Genomic DNA, 26,865 nt, shown 5'->3' with positions numbered 1-26,865 from the left:
CAGGATAATGCAACCACCTTCTGGCCGTCAATCGCCTGTAGGGTGGGCGGGAAGTGATTAAACAAGCTGCCTGCTTATTTCACACATATTCTATTATAGGGAGAAAGTGCCTTATAGGGCAGGTAGTCAAAGCGGTGCCTATTCACTATTTTTCCCAAAATGGGTTCCAGGGAGTGAATACGGTTTTATAGTTTGTAAAGGCTGTAAATTGTGGACCACAAAACAGTGCAAGGGCCTGTTTTGTTTTTTTTGTTTTTTTGTTTTTTTAGGTTGTTCAGCTCATAATTTTAATTACCTTTTCACAATAGATGATCGGACTTACCATTTCCAAACTGAAGATGAGCAAGAGTGCCAAATGTAAGTGTGCTTATGCATGTTTTTCCCGTTTGTTCACCTATTTACTGATGTAGAAAATTCACTCTTTGAAATAATGACGCTGCCTTTGCTGAGTTCAATCAACGGGTTCACCTATACTGTTATGGCCTCATGCACCTCTGTTAACCTATGTGGCACACATAGGCGTATTAGAAGAGAAACCTTTAGAGCAGGGTTTTTCAACCAGGGTTTGCTAGGAATTTTCTTGAGCAATGAGCAGTTTCTGCCTCTCAAATAAGTTCTCACTGACCCCATTGATCTTTTTAGTTATACAGTGCCTTGCGAAAGTATTCGGCCCCCTTGAACTTTGCGACCTTTTGCCACATTTCAGGCTTCAAACATAAAGATATAAAACTGTAATTTTTTGTGAAGAATCAACAAGTGGGACACAATCATGAAGTGGAATGAAATTTATTGGATATTTCAAACTTTTTTAACAAATAAAAAACTGAAAAATTGGGCGTGCAAAACTATTCAGCCCCCCTAAGTTAATACTTTGTAGCACCACCTTTTGCTGCGATTACAGCTGTAAGTCGCTTGGGGTATGTCTCTATCAGTTTTGCACATCGAGAGACTGACATTTTTGCCCATTCCTCCTTGCAAAACAGCTCGAGCTCAGTGAGGTTGGATGGAGAGCGTTTGTGAACAGCAGTTTTCAGTTCTTTCCACAGATTCTCGATTGGATTCAGGTCTGGGCTTTGACTTGGCCATTCTAACACCTGGATGTGTTTATTTGTGAACCATTCCATTCTAGATTTTGCTTTGTTTTAGATCATTGTCTTGTTGGAAGACAAATCTCCATCCCAGGCAAATCTCCATCCCAGGCTCAGGTCTTTTGCAGACTCCATCAGGTTTTCTTCCAGAATGGTCCTGTATTTGGCTCCATCCATCTTCCCATTAATTTTAACCATCTTCCCTGTCCCTGCTGAAGAAAAGCAGGCCCAAACCATGATGTTGCCACCACCATGTTTGACAGTGGGGATATTGTGTTCAGGGTGATGAGCTGTGTTGCTTTTACGCTAAACATAACGTTTTGCATTGTTGCCAAAAAGTTCGTTTTTGGTTTCATCTGACCAGAGCACCTTCTTCCACATGTTTGGTGTGTCTCCCAGGTGGCTTGTGGCAAACTTTAAACGACACTTTTTATGGATATCTTTAAGAAATGGCTTTCTTCTTGCCACTCTTCCATAAAGGCCAGATTTGTGCAGTATACAACTGATTGTTGTCCTATGGACAGAGTCTCCCACCTCAGTTGTAGATCTCTGCAGTTCATCCAGAGTGATCATGGGCCTCTTGGCTGCATCTCTGATCAGTCTTCTCCTTGTATGAGCTGAAAGTTTAGAGGGATGGCCAGGTCTTCGTAGATTTGCAGTGGTCTGATACTCCTTCCATTTCAATATTATCGCTTGCACAGTGCTCCTTGGGATGTTTAAAGCTTAGGAAATCTTTTTGTATCAAAATCCGGCTTTAAACTTCTCCACAGCATTATCTCGGACCTGCCTGGTGTGTTCCTTGTTCTTCATGATGCTCTCTGCGCTTTAAACGGACTTCTGAGACTATCACAGTGCAGGTGCATTTATACGGAGACTTGATTACACACAGGTGGATTCTATTTATCATCATTAGTCATTTAGGTCAACATTGGATCATTCAGAGATCCTCACTGAACTTCTGGAGAGAGTTTGCTGCACTGAAAGTAAAGGGGCTGAATAATTTTGCACGCCCAATTTTTCAGTTTATTTGTTAAAGTTTTTAATATCAAATAAATTTCATTTCACTTCATGATTGTGTCCCACTTGTTGATTCTTCACAAAAAATTACAGTTTTATATCTTTATGTTTGAAGCCTGAAATGTGGAAAAAGGTCGAAAAGTTCAAGGGGGCCGAATACTTTGGCAAGGCACTGTATGTAAGGGGGGTATTTCTTCCTAATGATCACAATTGTTAGGAGCATTCTTCCCACTGACCATCACACTGATGTATCCTGAGTTCAGGGAAAGGTATTTTAAGAGTTCCTCTGTGTTTGAAAAGGTTGCGAAAGGCTAGTTTAGAGGCTGGAAAAAAGCGCACCACCAAGCGCAATCAGGAAAGGAACGTTTGGGCAAAAAAGTGCATAAACACGCCTAGTTTACGCGCTTTCATGTGTTTGCGTGTCAATGCATTCCAATGGCCAGTATAAAATAATATGGAATAGAATGCATTAATGTGCATAAATGCATGTGCAATACTTTTTTAAGCAGATTTTTTTCCAGGAGAAAAGACGTTCAGATGAGCTGAGCAAACACTTAGTGTGCATGTGACCATGAGGCCATTATCTGATCTATATACAAGTTTCTTTTCACATTCTGCCATCTAGAGGCATATCTAGGAACTTCAGGTTCTAAATGGATGAACTTTTAACTAGTTTACCTTTATTATAAATACTTGTATTTGCCAAATAAAATTCAGGAATCAGATTTTTGGGTAATTTATTATAAGACACTTCTAGGAATATGAAAGCAGTGTGCTTTTGAATAAAAAAAATTGCAGTTGTACCTAAATAGTCCTTTTTGATGTGTGATGCTGCAAGACTGGTATTCCCGCCACAGTATAGTGCAAATGCCATTACCGTAAAGGTCTTGCAATGGGTGAGAAAAAAATGTTTTTCTATACCACTTTTTTGGTTTTCTTATATGATAAAGCCATCTTTTAGAACTTTGGTGTACATACTTTTTGGGGACGTTGTGCCTTTGGATTGACAGTGCACATAATAGAAATAGATAAAAAGCACTTAATTTGCTTTCACAGAGCAATTCTTTACACAAGATTATTTAAGTGGCCTTTTACATTTTGGACAGTTTATTCACTTTATAGTGTGGCCTTTATTTAATTCCTCTAACCTTCAAGGGGAAAGGAGTTACTGGCATGTTTCCCTAAAAAAGAAAAAAAAACATTGCAAGCAGCCAAGATTTCCTCTCTGGCTGCTTGCACTTCCTTTGGGGTCATCTTTCTTATAGTGGTTGGTATCAGTGTCTGCAACTCAGTCAGCCTTACATGAAGCTGCTGAAATAGGGTTCATTCTTCTGTGAAACAAATACTAAAAGTGCAACAATGATAAAAAGGTCCGATATTGCCAAAAGCGATATGCCTCCATCCCTAAATACACATATATACATAAGAGAGAGTTGCCCTGGGACTTTAAATGAGGCAAACACATGTGGCCAGTAGTTGAAAAATAAACGTATCAATTTATTTGGAAGGTAGAGAGGATCAAGATATATATATATACTGAATACATGAACATATACCAGACCAGTCAGTGGTAAAGGCATAATAATATACATGCTTGAAAATTGTACTTATATTGTTACATGATTGTAAATAGGTATCTTAATAAATTGACGCGTTTTGTGAGCGAGCTTCTTCTTCTCACTTCTTCAGAGGTAGATGCACATATGCATGTCTGTAAAAACATAATTACATATATGGTATAACAACAATCTGAAGAATGCCTGGTAAAAATCTTACATGGTATAAACCCCATAGGGGGCCCTAAGTAGGGACCCATACTTACAGGTAGGCTGAGCCTTGATAGCAGAGCGACACTCCTAACCGGCGGCGGCAAGAAGGCCTGGTCCGAGACTTGAAGGAATGGGACCAAAAACACCCAGCTAGGAGAAGGTGGGGGGTGGGTATGACATGAGTGTTTGAAGTTGTGTCTTTTGATATCCATAATCACTGGCTGAAACGATTGTATATAAATGTATAAGCGGTGTAGAAATAACCTGCATTAATGATTGCAGAGATGAAGTAGAAACGTATATTATAAACAAATTGCAGCAAGGACATGAATATAAGGGCTGGGGAAAAATGAGAAGGAAAAGTACACCCAAGGAGTGAAGAGGAGTACACAAAATGTGTGATTGGATCAAAAGTATAAGCAGAAAATTCCCTAAAGAGAGAGTGGGCAGAAAGGATGATAAAAAATGAAAAAGCAAAAAACAGTGTCTACCATGGGTCATGGCAGAAAAAGGAAAACACTGTAAAGAAGTGATGAGATGGGTCTAGGTGTCATAGACATCTAAATGTGTACCCACCGTAGGTAGTGTGTAACAATGGATTGTAGGGAGTATCCTATAGGACAAAGGAAAAATTGTGAAGACCCATGTCCACCCATCTCCCATATATATCATAGACTGGGTGTGATTGGATGCCACCCCTAACGCCATGTGCTATGGCTAAGGAGGACGTGCAAACGCCAAACTGGCACTTGCCGCTTCATGGAGATGGACGGCGCAGGCTGCAATTTGTTTATAATATACGTTTCTACTTCAGCTCTGCTATCATTGATGCAGGTTATTTCTACACCGCTTATACATTTATATACAATCGTTTCAGCCAGTGATTATGGATATCAGGAGACACAACTTCACACACTCATGTCATACCCACCCCCCACCTTCTCCCAGCTGGGTGTTTTTGGTCATGTTCCTTCAGCTCCCGGACCAGGCCTTCTTACCACCGCCGGTTAGGAGTGTCGCTCTGCTATCAAGGCTTAGCCTACCTGTAAGTATGGGTCCCTAATTAGGGCCCTCTATGGGGTTTATACCTCGCAAGATTATTACCAGGCATTCTTCAGATTGTTGTTATACCATATATGTAGTTCTGTTTTTACAGACCTGCATATGTGCATCTACCTCTGAAGAAGTGAGCAGCTCGCTCACGAAACGCGTCAAGTTATTAAGATGCCTATTTACAATCATGTAACAATATAACTACAATTTTCAAGCGTATATAATATTATGCCTTTACCATTGGCTGGTCTGTCTATGTTCACGTATTCTGTATATATGTTGATCCTCTGTACCTTCCAAATAAATTGATACTACGTTTACTTTTCACCTACTGGCCACATGTGTTCACCTCATTTAAAGTCCCAGGGCAACTCTCTCTTATGTATATAAATACTAAACGTGAGGCTATCCTGGATAGGGATATCAGGGAATGTAATCTTAAGTTTACTTGCAGGAATACAGCCTGTTACTAAATCGAACCTTCTGAATTAGAGGTTAGACATACTGTACTTTGCTACGGTTCACCTACCTACTAGCATGCTAGGAATTTAATAAATTCCCAAACTTTCATGACTCTATTTTAACTGCATAGCTTACCATGTTCAACAAGTCATCTCAATGTTGCAGTGCTGACTTTGAAAAAAATGGAATTTCAAACTTGTGATCCAACCTGTCCTACAGGTTGAGGGGGAAAAGGCAACGGTGTTTAAATAAAACAGGTGGTGCCTGTCCAAGTCATTGTGGAGCCTGGGAGCAAACATTCTGTTAGGTCTGTTTACCTAAACTTCAATAATGTGCCAGCCTGAAATTAAAATCCATGCCTAAGATTTTTTTGTTTAATATGAATGTCCCTAGATTAGATATGCTGAATTACCTTGGGAACCCTGAACCAGGAAGCCCTATATTATGTTAACTCCTGGCTGATGGGGAGATTTGCATAGTAGAGCGTGTTGGATTTTTAGGCTTAGGCTGCATTTCAGCAGCTAGTTAAAAAGATAGGTGCAGTATTTGTAGGTGACCGCTATATGCTTATAGGGGCATTTGGGAAAAAGACAAAGTTTTCTTTTATTGTGCAAATTTACTTTGGTACAATACACTAAACTAATCTTATAAATGGTTTTCCAGCATAAATTGGTGACTGCATGTCACTCTCTGTAAGTAAAGGGTTTCTGCTGCTCCTGGCAGTCCCAAACACCCCAATTCAGCTTTCCAGAAATGTGCGCTTACTTGCAGCATCTCACAGTGCAGTATAGACCTCTCTCATTTCTTTGCTTAGATACTCACTTAACGTTGTAAGATCTATTGTAAGCTTTGCAGGCCATAGACGGTGCACATTTCTTTGCAGGAAATAATTTTGCACAATTCCCCCATCAACACAGACAGTGCTGACAGGGGAATCCCTCCCTCCAAACTTTTGTGTTCTCCCGGTGGGAGGGGGGGAAGCCGTCCCTGCCGAGAGAAGACAATGATGATTACTAGCAGCTATAGCCACTGCTAGCGATAATTGCAAGTAAATCTGGCAGGTTGGTTGTACACAAGTTGATTGATCGATCAATCAACTTGGTATATTCAGCCTGCCCATACATCCGTTTCAATCTTGGCCGGTTCCTGCTGAGCCAGCTGAGATTCAAACTGTCTATGGCCGGCCTAATGGTTATCAGGAACATGTGGAAAGATTCAAGGATCCTTGGGTGCAGCAGAGGCACTTCAAAGTTAGTGCTCAACTGACATTAGTACCCCAGACTTGTAAGGGGAGAAAAGCAGGATCTGCTGTCCCAAGGACAAATCTTCCATCCTCTTTACAGTCACTGGCTTTGACAGCTTAGCTGTTGAACACCAGGTGCTGATGGATAGAGGTTTTGTCTGAGTCAGTGATTCCAACGCTGTTAAAAGCTAGGAAATCTACTTCTAGGAAGATCTACCATCGTACATGGAAAACGTATATTGCGTGGTGTGAGTCTCTTGGGGTTCATCCTGGCTCTTTTTCGATGAGTCAGGTCTTGACCTTCCTTAAACGGGGGGTTGAGCCGAAACAGGTCTGGAGTACTATAAAGGATCAGGTGTCGGCCTTAGTAGTCTTCTTTCAACGGCCCTTGGCCACAAACTCCCTGGTACTTACTTTTCTTCAGGGAGTTAGGCACTTGACCCCTCCAGTGCGGTCTCTATTGCAGCCTTGGGACCTCAATTTGGTGCTCAGTCTTCCAGAAGCCTCCTTTTGAGAACCTTCCTGAGATTACCCTGCTTACGCTGTGCCGGAAGGTGGCCATCACCTCTGCGTGCAGGGTGTTGGAAATGGCGTAATTATCTGACCTTCACCTTACTTGGTGGTTTACAGAGATAAGTTGGTTCTTCGCCTCTCTCCGTCCTTCCTTCCTCAGGTTAACTCTGATTTTCATTTAAATTAAGACATGGTGTTGCCTTCCCTGTGTGTCCCAGGCCAAAACATCTGAAGGATGTTGCGTGCCTTAAATGTGGACCGGGCAATTGGGGTGTACCTAGCAGCTACGGGGTCTTTTAGGAAGTGAGACTCGCTATATTTGCTCACGGATGGGCCTCAGAAAGGGTTGTCTGCTTCCTCTGCGACCATTTCCAGACAGACGGTGGTTCAGGTCTATTCCATCAAGGATCAGGTTCCTCCTTTCCCTGTCAAGGCGCAGTCTATTCTGGCACTCGTGCCTCCTGGGCTTTCCATCATCAGGCGTCAGTGACTCAGGTTTGCAAGGCGGCCACCTGATTGTCGGTAAACACTTTCACAAAGTTCTATAAAGTAGATGTGTTGGCATCTGCGGAGGCTTCCTTTGGCTGAAAAGTTTTTGCAGGCTGCTGCTCTTTGAGGGTGTATTGTTTTTTTTAGGTGGGCTCCAGTTTTGGTTAAGCTCCGGTTTACCTGGTTGGCTATATTTAGCCTAGGGAATTTATTTTTTGCTGTTCCCACCCCCCATGTTTAACTCTGCTTTGGGACGGCTCAATGGTTATGAAGATCAGGAGCTGTGTCCGTCAGTGAACGAAAGCTAAAATTGGATTTTTGACTTACTGTAAAATCCATTTCTCTAATGTTTGTTGACGGACACAGCACCTTCCCCTCTGTGGAGTTGTAATATCAGAGAAATGGATTTTACGAGATGTCAAAAATCCCATTATACAATAAGAATATAAGGAGCAGAATGAGTTTAGAGTGGGGATAGAGAATGACTTGGGATCTATAGGACAGATGAGGAAGAAAGGGCGGCCCACTAATTTAACCTCCAAATGGTGGGTACATTATGCTAACCGAGGCTGGTACAATTTGCTTTAGTTCTAAGAGGCAACGGTCAAAGTTTGACAGTGAGTGATTATCTATCCAGGGTTCCTAAATATCCAGATAATCAGAAATCTGCTTTGTCAGTAAGTTAAAGTGATTCTAAAGGTAGAACGTTTTTTTTTTTTACCTTTTAATAGATTCTCCATATTTAGGTAAAAAAAACCTTCTGTGCATAGGATCCTTCCCAACACCCCCCTTCCCTTTATACTTACCTGAGCCTGATCTTGATCCAGCGCTGTGCCCAAGATTAGCATCTCTCTCCCTCACTGGACATGGAGGCAGCAGTGGGAGCTATTGGCGCCTGTTGCTATGTATCACAGCCTGTGAAGAGGGAGCGGGGGCAAACCACGCTGTGGGTGTCTATGGATAACCACAGGGTGGCTCAGGACCCAGCCTGCATGAGTGCCCTCATAGCAAGCGGCCTACTATGGGGGCGCTCGGGTGGGGGGAGGAGCCAGGAGTGCTGGTGGGAAACCCCAGAAGAGGAAGATCTGGGCTGCTCTGTGCAAAACCTTTGCACAGAACAGGTAAGTATGATAGGTTTGTTATTTGCATTTAAATTTATTTTTAATTGGTAATCTTTTTTTTTTTCCTGACCTTTCTTGTTGTGAGGTGTTCTAAAGCTGCAAATGCCCCCAATTTACCCAACCCCCCCCCCCCCCCCATCCTCTAGAATGAGGCTCACACAACTATGTCTGCAATATCTAGATGGATGTCCGTGCTCCAGAACAGCAAAGAAGAAGCGCTAAACAATGCTTTCAAAGGAGATCACAGTACTGGCGAGAACAATATAGTCCAGGAGCTGACCAAGGAAATTATATCTGACATTCAGAAGATGCCGGGAAATGATGTATGCTGTGACTGTGGAGCAGCAGGTATAATTATTTGGCTTCTATACCTAAAATATATGTAAACCCAATAACCTAATAATCTGAAATACCACAACCCAAATTCATCCAGCGCCATACTTGCACTCAACTTTGGATTTACACATAAATATTCAAAAATAAAAAATCATCAAAAGCATTAAAAAAGTCCTCATAAAGTTCCAATATCAAATCAATAAATGTGAAGGAAGAGTTCACGTGTTTGGTTCCACCAAAAATCCAGGTCATAATGCTTCCCCCCTTTGCTGTACACACCATTTGTAACATATGCCACCACTATTCGCATATTAGCAGCTCACCTCCCACTTTGACCTGTGGGCAATAGGTCTTATGCGCCTGCCCTTTTAAGGGTTATGAGTAGATGCAGATCTGTTCCCACCACGTAGAACATTCACCAATTCCTCTGATGGAAACTCAGAGGTAAAACCTACAGACCATCATAGTGCTTTTCATTAAAAAATGCCACTTTTCTTAAAATTTCATAAATAAACTCACTCACATTTAAAAGTGCACTGCTAGCTGGTTTATAACAGACAAACTGCGTATGTAGTAATTCAATCCACCATGTGGGGCATCCCCATTGGATGCTGCAGCTTGTGGGTGGATGACAGACTGCTGCCCCCTCAAGGCCTTGAGGTTCCACGTAACCAGTAAGGAGTTACCCCCTAAACTTAAACATAAACCGGTACTCCCGTGCTATCACTGTATGATGGTAAGTGTAACGAACTGCTGTAGGCACCGATTAGCCAATCCGTAGCCAGAAGTGAAATGATAAAGAACAGTGGTGCTCCGCTGTTATATACTAGCAAATGTGTAAATAAACGTGCAAATAACAATTGCTAAAGTGCATGTACTGAAAATAAATGTGTGTCAGTGAATACTGCAAACAAATAAATATGAAAAATTGATATACCATATATAAAAACGAATGCAAAGGTAAAGACAAAGGATAGAACAACATGGACTTTACCGGCACATAGTCATAAATAATCCATAAGGATAAAATTAAAATTTTTATTTAAACATTTTAAAAAAAAAAGTTATGTATGATTCATACCCAAAAAAAATCACAAGAATAAAAAGTTCCTCAAAGTGTGGACACAATGTGTACCCGCATTGAAAAAAAAAAAGAAAAAAAAAAAAATATATATATATATATATATATATATATATCATTGAGCATATGGGTGCCTAATACCACTCAAAAGAGTAAATCTGCAACTTTGCTTCACAAGTTCCATTGATAGATATTCGTGATTGTTCAGGAAGATCGTTTCAAGAATAGTAGAAGATGGTGGTAAGCATTGGAGTTGCCTTACCACCATCTTCTACTATTTTTGAATCGATCTTCCTGAACAATCACAAATATCTATCAGTGGAACTTGTGAAGGAAAGTTACAGATTTACTCTTGAAATATATTGAGTGGTATTAGGCACCCATATTCTCAATGATATATATATATTCAATGCGGGTACACATTGTGTCCACACTTTGTAGAACTTTTTACTCTTGTGACTTTTGGGTATGAATCATGCATACTTTTTTTTAAAAAATGTATAAATAAATGTAGCACCCTCCTAGGTAGGTGCTAGGAAAATGCATATGTGGCCCTGTCTGCTTATCAGGGGGGCCCGAATTGTTAGCTAGCTGTCGCATGTTTCCAGGTGTGTCTGGGCAGTCTCCCCACTGTTTTCAATGAGGGATCTTGTTAGTGGAGGAAACCTAGCCAATAGTACACCAGGGTTTATGACTGTCTCAGTGGGCGGGGTTTACCGCAGTGCACCCTGGGATTGGATATAAATCTATGGGGAGCATCAGTGCCAGGAGGAGGTGACGGCTGTCTCTCCTCCTGTCCCAGAGTGAAGGTGGTCCAGGCAGTCGGCCTAAGGGGACCAGAGTTTAGCTGTGCTGCAGAGAGGGATCCAGAGTGTTGCTGACCGAGTGGAGCTGCTGGGCAGAAGTCTTCAGGAAAAACAGTATCCTGAGTACTCAAGATCTGCCCAGGGGGTCTGCCTAGGAAAGGGGACCACTCCAGAATGTCAAAGGGATCCAGGAGCAAGCTAACCTGTAGTATTGGCAGTGAAAGGGGGTGCCAAGTGTTTAAAGCCCTGAAGATAGGGAAGTGAAAGGGGGCACCTTTTGTGGGCCCTGAAGTTTTCAGCAGTGCAGCAAAGGTGTACAAGTAGCTACCTCAGACCAGAGTACCTCAGGGACTTCCACAGTAAAAAGGGAAGTTACAGCATCAAGTCAGCGATAACCGGCATTTCGCCAGCGTTAACCAACATCAAGCCAGCGCTAATCAGTGTCAAGCAGCATTTATTCAGAGTCCCCGTCAAGTTGTGTATAGTTCAATTGCAGGAGTATCCCACTCATCCCTTCTCTCATCCAAGTTCCTAAATAAACCTAAAAACCCAAAGATACTGGACTGGTTCTTGTCTCAGTGCTCACACTTGGAGAAACATGTTCAAAGGTACTTTTGTTGCACCCGGAGACCCAGGGGGACCCACAGCCAGCACCTATGCTGGGAATTGTGCTACATAAATATTTGATTTTATCCTTATGGATTATTTGTGACAATGTGCCGGTAAAGTCCATGATGTTCTATCCTTTTCTTGTCTATATTAATTAGGATGTAGCACTGTTATACCTAATTATGTCCATGGTGACCACCCCATAGAGACATTTTTCTTAACAAATGCAAAGGTAAAGCCTTAACATAAGAAAAGCATACACACAATTAAAGTGACTAAAAATGTATCTTAATCAAAGTGAGTCCATTTAAATATGTGGAAGAAATGAAAAACATCCAATGCTCATCCAAAAAGGTGCATAAATCCCTTCACACAAAGTAGGAAAGTGACTGGTGTCTGAAAGATCCAGAAAGGCGACACCTCTCAGTGTAATGGCCTCTCATCTTACAGCTGTTAAAGTTACAGCATAAATGAATAGCTTTCCCTTTAATTTCTTCTAACTGCTTCCCGAGATAATCCTGTTGTAAACCCAGCTGATGGAAAACTGTGATCGGGGGACGGGTATCCCGTCTTGATTGATCTGGCGGGCTCCTCAAATGTATCTATGTCAGTGGATGGATTCCTCCTCAGTCTCCAGACTCCCCTCCAGACCATTCCCTTTCCTACTTTGGGTGAAGGGATTTATGCACCTTTTGGATGAGCATTGGACGTTTTTCATTTCTTTCACGTCTTTACATGGACTCACTTTGATGATTGATCAATTTTTAGTCCCCTTTTAATTGTGTGTATACTTTTCATATGTTAAGGCTTTACCTTTGTATTTATCTTTATATTTGGTATATCAATTGTCGATATTTGCTGTTTGCACTATTCCCTGACACTCAATTTTTTCAGCACACGCACTTTAGCAATTGTTATTTGCACATGTTTATTTACACATTTGCTGGTATATGACAGCGCAGCACCACTGTTCTTTATCACCTCCTAAACTTGCTTCCACCAGATACAGATGGATGTCCTGCTGCGCCGGCTCTGCCCCTTACGTGTTTTGCCACAGATGTGGCTTATTCAACAGCCATGCCCATGGTGTAATGCATAAGAGGCAGAACTGGTGATGCAGGACGCCCGTTTGAATCTGGTGGAAGCAAGTTTAGGAGGTACCTGTTACTAGTTATGTGGAAGCTCACGGCCTTAAGAGGACAGTTGTCTGTCATCCACCAACAAGCTGCAGCCTCCAGTGGTGATGCCCCACATGGTGGATTGAATTACTATATATGCTGTTTGTCGGTTGTGCACCAGCTAGCAGTGCACTTTTAAATGTGAGTGAGTTTATGATATTTAAAGAAATGTGGCATTTTGTAAGGAAAGCACTATGATGGTCTGTATGTTTAACCTCTGAGTTTCCATCAGTGGAATTGGTGAATGTTCTACACAGTGGGAAAAGATCTGTAAGAATTTTTTTTTTTTTTTTCAACCTCCTCTACTGACAACCCTTAAAGGGACAGGCGCATAAGACCTATTGCCCATAGGTCAAAATGGGAGGTGAGCTGCTAATGGTGGTGGTATATGTTATACACGGTATGTATAGCATAAGGGAGTAAGCATTTTGAAGTTGATTTTTTCGTGGAGCATAACACATGGACTCTTCACAATTATTTCACATTTATTGATTTGATTTTGAAACTTTGTAAGGACTATGCTTTTGATTATTTTTGTATTATTGAATATTTATATTTCTGTTTATTCACGGTGGAACACAAGTTTGGTGCTGGATGAATTTGGATTGTGGTATTTTAGTATATTAGAGTGGGTGGTACACTCGTAGATCTCGGCCGCAGCACAATTTTTTTTATTTTATTTGTTGATTTTTTTAATTTTTTTATTTACAAAGGTGTGCGCAGCGGCTTTTGTTATTTTAACCTAATAATCTCCTGCAAGCTTTAAAGTCATGTTTTAGTTATCTTTAAATAGTTTTTTAAACCAAGCTGCCCAAAAAAATTTTTTCCTTCACAAAAACATGCAGCGGCTGTGTTCACTGTATAAACTTCTATATAGCATCAGCTTTATACAGTGCTGTGTTCAGGAGCAGGACGGGAACTTCCCATCCTGCTCATGGAACAAAACTGAGTTGAGCTGAGCACTGCTCAACTATCATAGGAGGCTTTGTATTTTTATGAATGATTGGCTGAGGTGGAAGTGATGTCATCTGCCAACCTCTCTCCCCTCAGCCAATCAGAGGAAGCTTTGTATTAATAAAATACAAGGCTTCCTGTGAATAGTTGAGCAACGCTTAGCCCAATTCTATTTTGAAGAAAGCGCTGTATTCTGTATGTAGGTAACGCTACATATTGTTTAAAAATGCACACAGGCGCTGCATGCGTAAGTGAAGGAAATAGTTTGGTTTGGACCAGCTTAGTCCAAAGAAATTATTTAAAGTTCACTAAAATATTAAATTAGGCTTGATTAAGTTAATGTATTTTTAAAAGTAATTTTTAAACATATGAAATCTTTAGCTTTCATTAAAGCCTACTGTGAATGTTCTTCTCTGTATTGTACACCTAGATACACAAACCTTCAATGGAAGTTACACATGGTCATTACGCAGACATGGTCAACTGTTGTCACCATAAGGAAACTATGCCACTGCAGTGCATGCATGTAGACAGAAATTGACTGCAACAAGGGTGCAGGAGATCAGCAGTACTGAGTAAAGCCAAGGATGAAAAAAAAACGAATTTTATTAAAAACATGGCAGTTATTGCTGATACACAGCGTTTTAGCAAATTAAATATCATTGGGTTAGTTTTTTTCATTACCATCTAGTGATGTGCCTTCTACTAAAGAGCACCTGTAATTTAGTACTAAACACAGTGATGTAAGTTTTAGTGTGTTAACTCTAATGCCCCGTACACACGTGCAGATTATCTGAAGACTTTTGTCTGCAGACTTACCTTTTCTATGTAGTGCAAGGGCCTGCCGGATTGCATACAAATTGAAAGTGTTTAGGTTTGACCTCATATTATATGGTTTTGGTAAGTCTGCAGACAAAAGTCTTCAGATAATCTGCACGTGTGTACGGGGCATAAAGCCCCGTACACACGCACAGATCGTCGTCATACAAACGTCGGCGGACGAAAGATCTGCCGATTGTACGCGTGTTAGTATGGTGCCTCCGACAGCTGTCTGCACACAATCCGCGGACAAGAGTCTTTCTTGCAAACATGAAAATTTTTGTCTGCGGACACCAGAACGGACGATTGTTCGCCTGTCAGTACAGAAATCAGCCGACAGACCGCAGATTTGCAAGACTGGGCATGCTCAGAAAATAAAAAACACAGGGAAAGTTAACCATTACATGACATCACTTCTGCAGTCAGCTGAAGTCTGCGGACAAAATTCTTGTGCTGTCCTTGTGCTGTCTTTGCACTTTTCAACAGACACCGACATCCCGGGGAGAAAAGACGAACATTTGTATGACGATGATCTGTGCGTGTGTACGGGGCTTAAGTCTCAAGCAGTCTATGGGGAGGCGCAGACAGGGGCAAGGCGCAGATACCATGTCTCATTCTTGAGTGTCTCAGTCACGAGTGTTGCACAGTTTCACCACCGCAGATTAACTACAGCAGGATAACTAAAGCTGTATGAAGATACAACAAGAACTCTTTGGAAAGACTGCAAGCAAACCAGCACTCGACATTTAATTTATTTGAAGTCCGATTCCCACTTTTTATCCATAAACATGCTCCTTCTACTCTTCTTTCTCACATCGGTGTCTTCCATCTTCAAAATATCCTTACACTACCCCTCCTCTCCACCCCACAGCATACACATAGCACCCTCACTCCTACCCTCTCCCTACCACTGTACCCATCACCTCCTTCAGTTGCTGAGCCCACATGCTAACCTAAACACCAGGGCAATTAGACATGTGCGCTCATACACATCCCACTCCCATCTTGCCTTTCTCACCCTCCTTCTTCTAGCCTCAGGGGACATTTCCCCAAATCCTGGCCCTCCATTTTGTTACTGCAAACCACATATCCGACACCCCTCCTCCTCTGGCAACAGCCGCAATCTACTCATTTTAATTTCTGTCCCCTTCTTCCTAAAAACAGCCCCTCAATCTCATGAACCCTTTGGAATGCTTGCTCCATCTGTAACAAGCTCACATCTGTGCATGACCTTTTTATCTCTCATAGCTTTAATATCCTCGCCATAACTGAGACCTGGCTTCAAAATTTTGACTCTGCTTCTCCTGCTGCCCTCTCCTATGGTGGCCTCCACTGGACTCACTCCCCCAGACCCAACGGACAGAAAGGAGGTGGAGTTGGATTCCTTTTATCCCCACAAAGCACCTACAAAGTCCTTCCAAACCCTTCCTCTCTGTCACTCTCTTCTTTTGAGATGCACTGTATTCGTCTGTTTTCTCCCATTTCTCTAAGGATTGCAGCAATTTATCGGCCCCCTGGACCAGCATCACGCTTTTTTGATGACTTTGCTGCCTGGCTACCCTACTTTCTCTTCTCTGAAATACCCACTATCATTCTTGGTGACTTTAACATCCCTGTCAATGTTAACAGCCCAGCTACAACTCAACTTCTCAACTTAACCTCCTCTTTTGACCTAACCCAATGGACACACACTTCCACTCACTCCAATGGTAATACCCTCGACCTTATATTCTCCCATCTCTGCTCTGCCGACAACCTCACCAACACCCCCTTTCCTTTCTCTGATCACAACCTCATCAGTTTCACTGTATCCTTACCTCAAATCACCCATCCCCCAAAGCAGCAAACAATTATTTGTAGGAACCTTCGTCACTTTAACCCCTCTCGCCTCTCGCCTATTCTGCTACTGACCACCTACATTACATAATCTCTCCCCTGTCCTGTCCTGACCTGGCCACCTCTGTTTACAACAGCTCACTCTTATCACTTGATGCACTTGCTCCTCTAACTACACGCAGAATCAAGCCCCAACCATTGCAACCCTGGCAAACTGACAAGAGTAGAAATCTCAAGAGACACTGCCGTGCTCTTGAACGACGGTGGCGTAAAACCAAATTCCTGCAGGACTTCACCCTATAAAAATCTTCCCTCCAAACATACAATTCATGTCTCCATGCTGCCAAACAAAGCCTACGTTGTCTCTCTTATTACTACCCTGTCCTCCAGTCCCTGTCGGCTCTTCTCAACTTTTAACTCTCTGCTTCTTCCCCCACCCCCTCTACTCACTAACTCAATCACTGCCCAAGAGATTGCCAATCACTTCAAAGACAAGGTTGATGCAATACCTGAGGACACCGCCACTGTGCGCACATCTCCCCCACTCAACATACCTTGCCTAACAGTACAGTCAACACTCTCCTCCTTTGAACTGGCTGCTACTGAAGAGGTTAAAAACATTTTCTCAGATGCCCGCCTAACCACCTGTTCTCTGGCTCCTGTTCCCTCACAACTACTACAGACACCCTCTTATTCTATCCTATGCTCCCTTACTCACATCTTCAATCTCTCCCTCTCTAGTGGTACCTTCCCCTCCCCTCTAAAACATGCACAGATCACTCCTATACTTAAAAAGCCCTCACTGGACCCCACCAACCTGAACAACTTAAGACCCATCTCTCTGCTCCCATTCACTTCTAAACTTCTAGAACGCTTAGTCTACAACCGTCTCAGCTCCTACCTCAGAGAAAATAACCTTCTTGATCCCTTACAGTCTGGCTTTCGCTCACAGCACTCCACAGAAACTGCTTTACTAAAACTCACCAATGATCTACTAACTGCCAAAACCAATGGCCACTACTCCATACTCTTATTACTTGACCTCTCTGCGGCCTTTGACACTGTTGACCACCCGCTCCTTCTTAATAAACTCAGTTTCCTTTGCCTCCAAGATTCTGCTCTATCTTGGTTCTTTTACTACCTATCACAGCGCTCCTTCAGTGTTACCCACAACTCTACCTCCTCCTCCCCATTGCCCCTTTCTGTGGGGGTTCCCCAAAGCTCTGATCTATCTACACCGCCTCCCTCGGTCGCTTGATAACCGCCCACGGTTTCCAATACCATCTCTACACCGATGACTCTCAAATCTATCTGTCTACTCCTCACCTCACTCCTTCAGTCTCCTCTCGCATTTCTAACTTACTTACTGACATATCAACATGGATGTCGCACTACTTCCTCAAAGGAAATCTCTCTAAAACTGAGCTGGTAATTTTACCCCCCGCCCGTGCCCCCCTCCATGACTTTTCCATCAAAATTAGTTATGCAACCATCAATCCCTCCCCTCATGCCAGGGTACTAGGTGTAATCCTAGACTCTGACCTGTCCTTTCAGCCCCAAATCCAATCCTTGTCAAAAACATGTAGACTTCACCTCTGCAACATCTCTAAAATTCGCCCCTTTTTAACAACTGAAACCACCAAGCTACTCATTCACTCCCTTGTTATTTCTCGCCGCGACTATTGCAACTCCCTTCTCATAGGCCTACCACTTCATAGGCTATCCCCTCTTCAGTCCATCATGAATGCTGCTGCCAGACTTATCCACCTTACCAACCGCTCAGTGTCTGCCTCCCCTCTCTGCCAATCCCTACACTCACTCCCGATTGCCCAGCGAATTAAATTCAAAATGCTAACCACAACATACAAAGCCATTCACAACTCTGCCCTGAGCTACATCACCAATCTTGTCTCCAAATATCACCCAAACCGTCCTCTCCGCTCCTCTCAAGACCTCCTACTCTCAAGCTCCCTTGTCTCCTCCTCCCATGCTCGTCTCCAGGATTTCTCCAGGGCCTCTCCCATCCTCTGGAATGCTCTATCTCAACCTGTACAGATATCTCCTACTCTAGCTGCTTTCAGGCGATCCCTGAAAATGAATCTCTTCGGGGAAGCCTATCACACCGCCAACTAATCTTCCATCAGCTCATTCCCTACTGTTACAACCTCTTGTAACACCTGCCCCACCCCATTAGATTGTAAACTCTTCTGAGCAGGGCCCTCTTAATCCTCTTGTATTCTATTGTATTGTAACTGTATTGTCTCCCTCTAACATTGTAAAGGGCTGCGTAAACTGCTGGCGCTATAGAAATCCTGAATAATAATAATAATAAGTCTTGCTGGAGAGCTTTTTACGTTTGTTCCCATGGCAGAACTAGGAGATGAGCTATAGGTGAGTTGTGCATGACGGTCTGTTTTAGTAGCAGAGAAGTGACACACAAGACCAAAACTTGATTTAAGATAGATGAACATTTTCTTTGCCTCAAGATTTTTTTCTATCTAGCTTCTTTTGTCTGCTTTTCATCTGCACAGAACTTTGTTTCAAATGATGTCTAACCCTCGCCCTAACCTCCTAATGCTGTAGTAGTAAAATGCAACCTTTAAAGGGCCATTACCAAATTGTGCATAAAGGAAAGATTTAAAATCACACTGCTTAATATACTGAACATTGCAGAACTGAAAAATTACAGGACATAGACTACTAAGCCTTTGCTTTTCCAGGATGCTGGAAAAGGGTTCTATAAGGCTTTCTGGTAGCAGTTACTTAACTTAATTGTTTGGCCTCTTCAAGCAATTAGTTTCTTCCAGAGGATTTCATTCATGCTTGGCTGCATAAAGCTCTTTATTACTGAGTGCTGACATTAATGTTAACACCACCTCTCCAGAATGCCTAATTGAATTTCTAATGAGAGTACAAAGTGTCTAGGATGGCTATATGCAGCAGAGGAAAAACCTCTCTAGGCAATGATACAATCTTTTTTTCTAAAATGAACACTTAAACAAAATAATTTTCAAAGAGGAATTTACAATTTTCCATTAAAAGCTTAGACCATATCTGCCACAGTCTTCAATATTTGGAACTATAACTCCCAGCATTTATGGCTGCTTGTAAGGCTTAGCAGTGTTTCCAACATCTCTGGCCTGCGAAGAACATATATTTTCTGATCTGAAAATGCATTTAAATTATCCTAAAATCACAAATTGTGAGTTACAACCTTCTAAAAGTAGATCTAACTAATTGAAAATAAGCCTTAACATGTACAGTATGTGAGGACAAAGCCAGCCTGCCTAGGGCATTACATATCTTGTGTGCAAATAAGTAAGATAATAGAACAAATTACATGATATATAATTTAAAGCATATCCAAGATGTGGTGGATTCCCTCCAGAGTACCTAGGGCGCCTCATCTTTTACTATCCATTCATATCTGTAATTTTACATACCATCCCACTGCCTAAGATGACACGGTTACTAAACGCAAACCCTGAATCAAAGTTTAAAAAAAGGAAATACATAACTGTGGAACTCCAATCTTTGGTAAAGTGATTGTAAACCCCATTCATGAAATTTGACCTAGGCAATTATATCTGTAGTGTTTACTAATCTCACTCCAAAGCTCCGTGTCATTCTGCTATTCTGTTCCTCTGTTTTTAGCATGAAACTTCTGACATACTCTCAGACACACGAGATAACCACAGCTGAAAATTTGGGTCGATGAGGGAGGAAGATTCGCAGAGAGCTTGTCTATTCACACTACAGCTCTGCGCGTTCTTTCGTACCTCTGCCTATGTGGAGGGGGGGGGGGGTGTCCCTTTCCTCCAATGAGCCCAGACTCCACACCCACTGCTAAATGAGGAAGAAAGATTTCCAACACTATGTACTTTTTCTAAAGAATGTAGAAAGGGAAAGACAGCAGATATACATGTAAAACCTATGTAGGGAGATTTGTTTAATCTCTGTGTATCATGAAGCTGTTCACTTAAGTGGGTATTGGAGAGGGTTTACATCCACTATAAGTAACTAAAATTGCCATCTGAATCCTGTAAAGAAGTGAACACTTCCAGGGGTATTGATCCCCCCTCTGCATTTAACTGTTCCTCCCACCTACCCCCATGTCATTATGGGACGCAGTAATGAAGAATGGGGTTGGTGGCAGAAACCGCTGAGCAAAGCAGGGGACCAGGAATCTGACGTACCCCAAAGTGCCGAATTCTGAACAGAATTTAAATGGCGAGTACCCTAATTAGAGCAGAAATTGGTGGTGCTGGCAGTGGGCGATGGAAGTTTTTTATGGGAGAATCTTTGTTCAGGTTTTTATTTTAGTGACCTAATTACATTAAAATTCCTATGTCGTTGGTAAAGTGTTTTGGCAACGACAGTTCCTGAACCAGTGCAAGTGGATACTCTCAACTTTGCTCATGGCAGGCCTCTGGCTGTGATAAAAAGAGAGGACTGTTGCATGTTACAGAATATCATAAAAAGAAGTGTAATCCTGCCCTGCAGAATTTGAGAAGGTTTGCAATAGTTCCTTAATTCTCTTTATTCTTCCTATACTGTACAACTGGTTGTAGTAGCAATATCAGTCCATGCTTCCTTCACATACATTTACATACCCGACCCAGCATTTCAATTGCTGATGAGTCCTAAAGGACATATTGATTTCCTATTGAATTGCAGGTCTATACCAAAAGTTAAAAATAAAATAAATCTTTTTACTTTTCCAGTTTTAGTACATTCTTGACTGCAGTGTACACTATCACATATTCTTGTATCAGCTGCTAGCGTCTCATCCCTTTCCTAATTGTGATTGACCATGGTAGGCTCTATTACACTAAGCTACATGTGACCATCCTGAGCCAATTTGCTGATTGTGGTGCTGGCAGAGAAATTCTGGCAATGTAAATTTCTGAGAAGCAGAGTGAAGTAAACAAGCTATATGCCAGTAACTCATTTACTCTCACAAATATTTTCCAAGATGATGGCATTGTAGCGCATGGATAATCATCTAGACAGTTAAAAGTTCTGTTATGTTTAGATGACAGGTCTGATTTAAAAGGACTATGAATCATACATTCCGACCTGATTTATCTGAATCTTATTAAGGGTCCTTTCACACGGCCGCTCCGTGTGTCCGCAAATCATCCAATCCGTTTGCGGATGATTTGCGGACATAATGTAAGTGAATGGCACTGCGGATGTCAGCGGAATACCATCCGCTGACACCCGATTTTCCTCCTGTCAGTTCTGTTCCGTTTTTACGAACGGAACAGAACCCCATTTTTCCTTCCGTGTAAAAAACGGAAAGGAAGGAAAATCGGATGTCAGCGGTGTCATCCGCTGACATCCGCAGTGCCATATACTTACATTATGTCCGTATATCATCCGCAAACGGATAGGATGATATGCGGGCACACGGAGCGGATGACAGAAATGTCATCCGCTCCGTGGAAAAAAAAAAAAAAAAAGTCCCGCAGCGGACCTTTCACACGGAGCGGCCGTGTGAAAGGAGCCTTACAATCATAGATATACAGCTGCAAGAAAAAGTATGTGATCCCTTTGGAATGATATGGATTTCTGCACAAATTGGTCATACAATGTGATCTGATCATCATCTAAATCACAACAATAGACAATCACAGTCTGCTTAAACTAATAACACACAAAGAATGAAATGTTGCCATGTTTGTATTGAACACATCATGTAAACATTCACAGTGCAGGTGGAAAAAGTATGTGAACCCCTAGACTAATGACATCTCCAAGAGCTAATTGGAGTGAGATGTCAGCCAACAGGAGTCTAATCAATGAGATGAGATTGGAGGTGTTGGTTACAGCTGCCCTGCCCTATAAAAAACACACACCAGTTCTGGGTTTGCTTTTCACAAGAAGCATTGCCTGATGTGAATGATGCCTCGCACAAAAGAGCTCTCAGAAGACCTACGATTAAGAATTGTTGACTTGCATAAAGCTGGAAAGGGTTATAAAAGTATCTTCAAAAGACTTGCTGTTCATCAGTCCACGGTAAGACAAATTGCTACTACTCTCCCTAGGAGTGGCCGTCCTGTAAAGATGACTGCAAGAACACAGCGCAGACTGCGCAATGAGGTGAAGAAGAATCCTAGAGTGTCAGCTAAAGACTTACAAAAGTCACTGGCAAATGCTAACATCCCTGTTAGCGAATCTACAATACGTAAAACACTAAACAAGAATGGATTTCATGGCAGGATACCACAGAGGAAGCCACTGCTGTCCATACAAAACATTGCTGCACGTTTACAGTTTGCACAAGAGCACCTGGATGTTCCACAGCAGTACTGGCAAAATATTCTGTGGACAGATGAAACCAAAGTTGAGTTGTTTGGAAGAAACACACAGCACTATGTGTGGCGAAAAAGAGGCACAGCACACCAACATAAAAACCTCATCTCAACTGTGACGTATGGTGGTGGGGGCATCATGGTTTGGGGCTGTTTTGCTGCGTCAGGGCCTGGACAGATTGCTATCATCGAAGGAAAAATAAATTCCCAAGTTTATCAAGACATTTTGCAGGAGAACTTAAGGCCATCTGTCTACGAGTTGAAGCTCAACAGAAGATGGGTTTTGCTCAACAGAAGATGGGTTTTGCAACAGGACAATGACCCAAAGCATAGAAGTAAATAAACAGAATGGCTTAAACAGAAGAAAATACGCCTTCTGAAGTGGACCAGTCCTGACCTCAACCCGATTGAGATGCTGTGGCATGACCTCAAGAAAGCGATTCACACCAGACATCCCAAGAATATAGAGAAAATGGGTTTTTTTTATAACCCTACATTTTCTTTATGGGATGGGAGCAGGGGTTAATGATTTATATAAAGAAGATTTTATTAAGTCTGGGCTCAGTTAAATAGGCCTACTTCTTGTGTAGTGTATGACAGGCTGAACTTTTGACCTGAGCTATAACAGCTTTGAACTTCCCGCCCAGGAGTAGTAGGTCTCTGGGCAGATTTCAAGTTTTTATATGGTTTTCCCGCTCATGGGAGCATTGTTTCCAGGCAGATCAGCGCGTGCAGCCCGGCTCCCGCCTGAATCTTCCCGCTTCTGGGGGCTAACCAGCCCCAGCCAGTCGTAATTCAGGGCTATTTAAGGGTGACTGCGGGGCTCCGGGTCACTTCGTTACCTCAGGAGCTTCAGGAGCAGTTCTCTCCCCCCCCCCCCATCCCCCCCAAAAAAAAAAAAACTTAGTTTGTCGCGGCCAGTTATAAATTATTTGACTTGTTGCTATCGCCTTAGCTAAAGTGCTTCGGTGGATGGAATTGTTTTTATGATGATGGTCTAGTGTGGTGTTGGAAAATGTTGGTTGTAAAAAAAATTTAAAAAAAAAGGTATTTGGAAATAAAATTATTTTAATGTTATTTATTGTCAGCCCGAGCCGTGGTGGCTGGGCTGGTTCTGGACGTTTTTAAAGTGAATTTTAAACAAAGTATAAAGTATGTTTTATTATATTCGTTTTAAAAGTCAATAATAAAAAACAGCCGCGGCCTTTGTCCAAACCTTTTTCTTGTCTGGTGTTATTTAATTTATTTATAAACATTTAAAGTTTGTTAGGTTTATTTATCTTGGTTAATAAAAAAGGGACATCCTGCTTCCCATTCCCATATTGCTGAACTGAAACAGTTCTGTAAAGAGGAATGGTCGAGAATTACTCCTGACCGTTGTGCACGTCTGATCTGCAACTACAGCAAACGTTTGGTTGAAGTTATTGCTGCCAAAGGAGGTTCAACCAGTTATTAAATCCAAGGGTTCACATACTTTTTCCACCTGCACTGTGAATGTTTACATGGTGTGTTCAATAAAAACATGGCAATATTTCATTCTTTGTGTGTTAGTTTAAGCAGACTGTGATTGTCTATTGTTGAGACTTAGATGATAATCAGATCACATTTTATGACCAATTTGTGTAGAAATCCATATCATTCAAAAGGGTTCACATACTTTCTTGCAGCTGTATGTAAATGTATTTTCAGAAGAGAAGATATGGGGAAATCCACTCAAACCCAATACTTCAAACAGAATTCCAGTTTCTTTTCTATTTTTTTTTTAAACTACAAATAAATAGCCCAGTATTAGTAAATTTTTTTTATGAGTATTGCTGCAATCATCACCACCTATCAGCTCTGCAGAAAATGAGTTCTGTGGCCCAGCACCAGTCTACTTCTGGATTACATGATGGACCGCATCATTCAATCAACGTCTTTTGGACCAAGCTTGTCATAGACACCCTCTGGGGTTGGGGGGGGGGGTTAGGTGTCACCCTGTCGACATTGTCTTACGATACCATATTGCAGGGGGTGGCATAGACCTGGGATTATGCATGACAAGCTGCTGGATTTTTATTTATTTTTGGAAAATGAATAAAAACACAATTTTATTTTTTATATACTGTCACCCGTGCAGTATAGCGTTGTCATATAACTGGTATGGCGGTGATCAGGGACAGACTGGCGACTGTTCAGGGGGGAGGTTTCAATTTTGTTTTATTTAATTTATTTTTTTCTTGTTTTTACGATTTTTCTTTTTTTAACACACTGTCACCAGAGCAATATAATGTTACCATAGTAACATTGCACTACTCTTTTTGTAGTTGTTTACCAAAGTGTCTTCCTGCTGGATTCTTAATTTTATATCTGGAGAGTGCAACAGGAGGGGCACTCTAAGGTGGGTGATTGGAACAGGGCTAGAAACTATGATGCAGATACGCGCCACTGGAGTCCCCAAGAGATGAGATAGTGGGTGACTCAGCCAACTAGACTCTACCTGTAATTTAGATATCACTTATGGATGGATTGTGCCTTTAAAATGAAGGTATTTTCAGACACACTGATGATTTCCTGTCCAGTTCTCCCAAGAGCAAAAAAATAAAAAGTAATTTTGCAGACTTTTTTTTTAACCAATAATGGTATTTATCTTAGGTAATCAGTCTCCACAGTAAAATTATGTGCCCACGGCTAGAAACAGAAAGGGGCCTTTCAAAGCTTTTTTTTTTTTTTTTTTTTTTTTTTGTGTACAGATCTGAATGCAGGTGTATTGTTTTTAATGGGGACATGCAGAAAGGTGCATAAACATGCACTGTGTTCAGATCGTAACCAGAATTGTAAAATCTGCATCTGAGGAAATGCATTTTACTCACTTTTGCATGTAAACACTTTGTATATTCATATATGTAGATAGTGTGTTCTAGGATTGGAAAAAAAGCATAAGTAGATATAGAACTTCAATTTTATGTGTTTAAATGCATACGGATCTTAAAACTTATCTAAACGCAAGCATATTACTCATTATACAGGAACTTTTCTGCCAGTAAAATTCTTATGTCTGTGCATGTAGCTTATTGTATCAAATGTGGTAACTTTTGATGCAATTTTTGTGGCAATTTATAATAAAGGTATACTGGACAGCCATGTAAATATCCAGTGAATATTTAGAATAAACAGAAACACCAAGAGCAGTTTTGATAAAAAGCATAAAACAAGGGGGGGGGCGTGGCCTGGCGCAGCATGTGAGAGGACGTGTGTGAGAGGAGCTCCGCCGGACCGATATCCTTTACCGCTAATCCTGCAGCCCTCCGGGCACGATAATCCTCCCTTCACCTCCCGCACACCCGCGGCACTGACCTCCGCATGTCTCCGCCGAAGAAAGGCTCTGAAGCTGCGGCAAAACTAGCTGCATTCCGGAGGCTGGAGAAGGAGGCCCCGATCCAAGATGGCACCGGCCCGTCGCTTGTGGTGGAGGAGCCTGAGAGCCCTGCTACATCCAAGGTTTTGGAAGCGATTGCCACTTGCCAGACCATGCTGACAACTAAAATCGAGGAGGTGAAGGTAGATATATCTTTGATGCGTCAGGATATGCAGAAGCTAAGGGACAGAGTTGGTGAGGCTGAACACAGAATTAGCGAGGTGGAAGACTCCCTCCCCCCATTGCAAAGCTCCTCAGACAGGCTGCAGCAACAAGTACACCTTATCCTCCAAAAACAAGATGACATGGAGAATAGGCTGCGCCGCTGTAACCTGCGGTTCATTGGCCTCCCGGAGGGCTCTGAAGGTGCAGACCCCTCATCCTATTTGGAACAATTGCTCACTCAGACATATGGCAGAGAATCCTTTTCATCCACTTTTGTTGTGGAACGTGCACATCGCCTCTCGGGGCGTCCCCCCCCCTCAGGGAGCACCCCCCCGCACATTCATCGCTAAATTCCTGAACTATCGGGACAGAGATGCCATATTACGCCTGGCCAGAGTTAAGGGGAACATTCCATTTGGAAATCACAAAATAGCGATTTTTCCCCGACTTCTCTGCTGAAGTCCAGAGGCGCCGCAAGAGCTTTTTGGAGGTCAAACGCAGGCTGCGTATCAAGAATATTAAATACTCTATGTTGTACCCGGCCCGTCTTAGAGTGGAGGGTGAGGACCGAGCCCACTTCTTTGAGGATCCGGAAGCCGCCATCTCCTGGTT

The 26,865-nt window shown here is 42.1% G+C and overlaps 1 protein-coding gene across 2 annotated transcripts in view; it reads left to right on the top strand.

The window, feature by feature from the left end:
- Positions 1–26,865, top strand: part of ASAP2 (ArfGAP with SH3 domain, ankyrin repeat and PH domain 2) — a 460,853-nt gene that overhangs the window by 342,556 nt on the left and 91,432 nt on the right. For both annotated transcript variants that reach the window (XM_082252497.1, XM_082252496.1), the window contains exons 13-14: positions 309–357; positions 8,937–9,103. In XM_082252497.1, coding sequence (XP_082108623.1) covers positions 309–357; positions 8,937–9,103 — 216 coding nt within the window. The remainder of the gene's footprint in view (positions 1–308; positions 358–8,936; positions 9,104–26,865) is intronic.

Source organism: Pelophylax lessonae (genome assembly GCF_965119305.1).
Source record: "Pelophylax lessonae genome assembly, chromosome: 3".
Lineage (NCBI taxonomy): Eukaryota > Metazoa > Chordata > Amphibia > Anura > Ranidae > Pelophylax > Pelophylax lessonae.
This window is presented reverse-complemented; position numbering and strand designations above follow the sequence as displayed.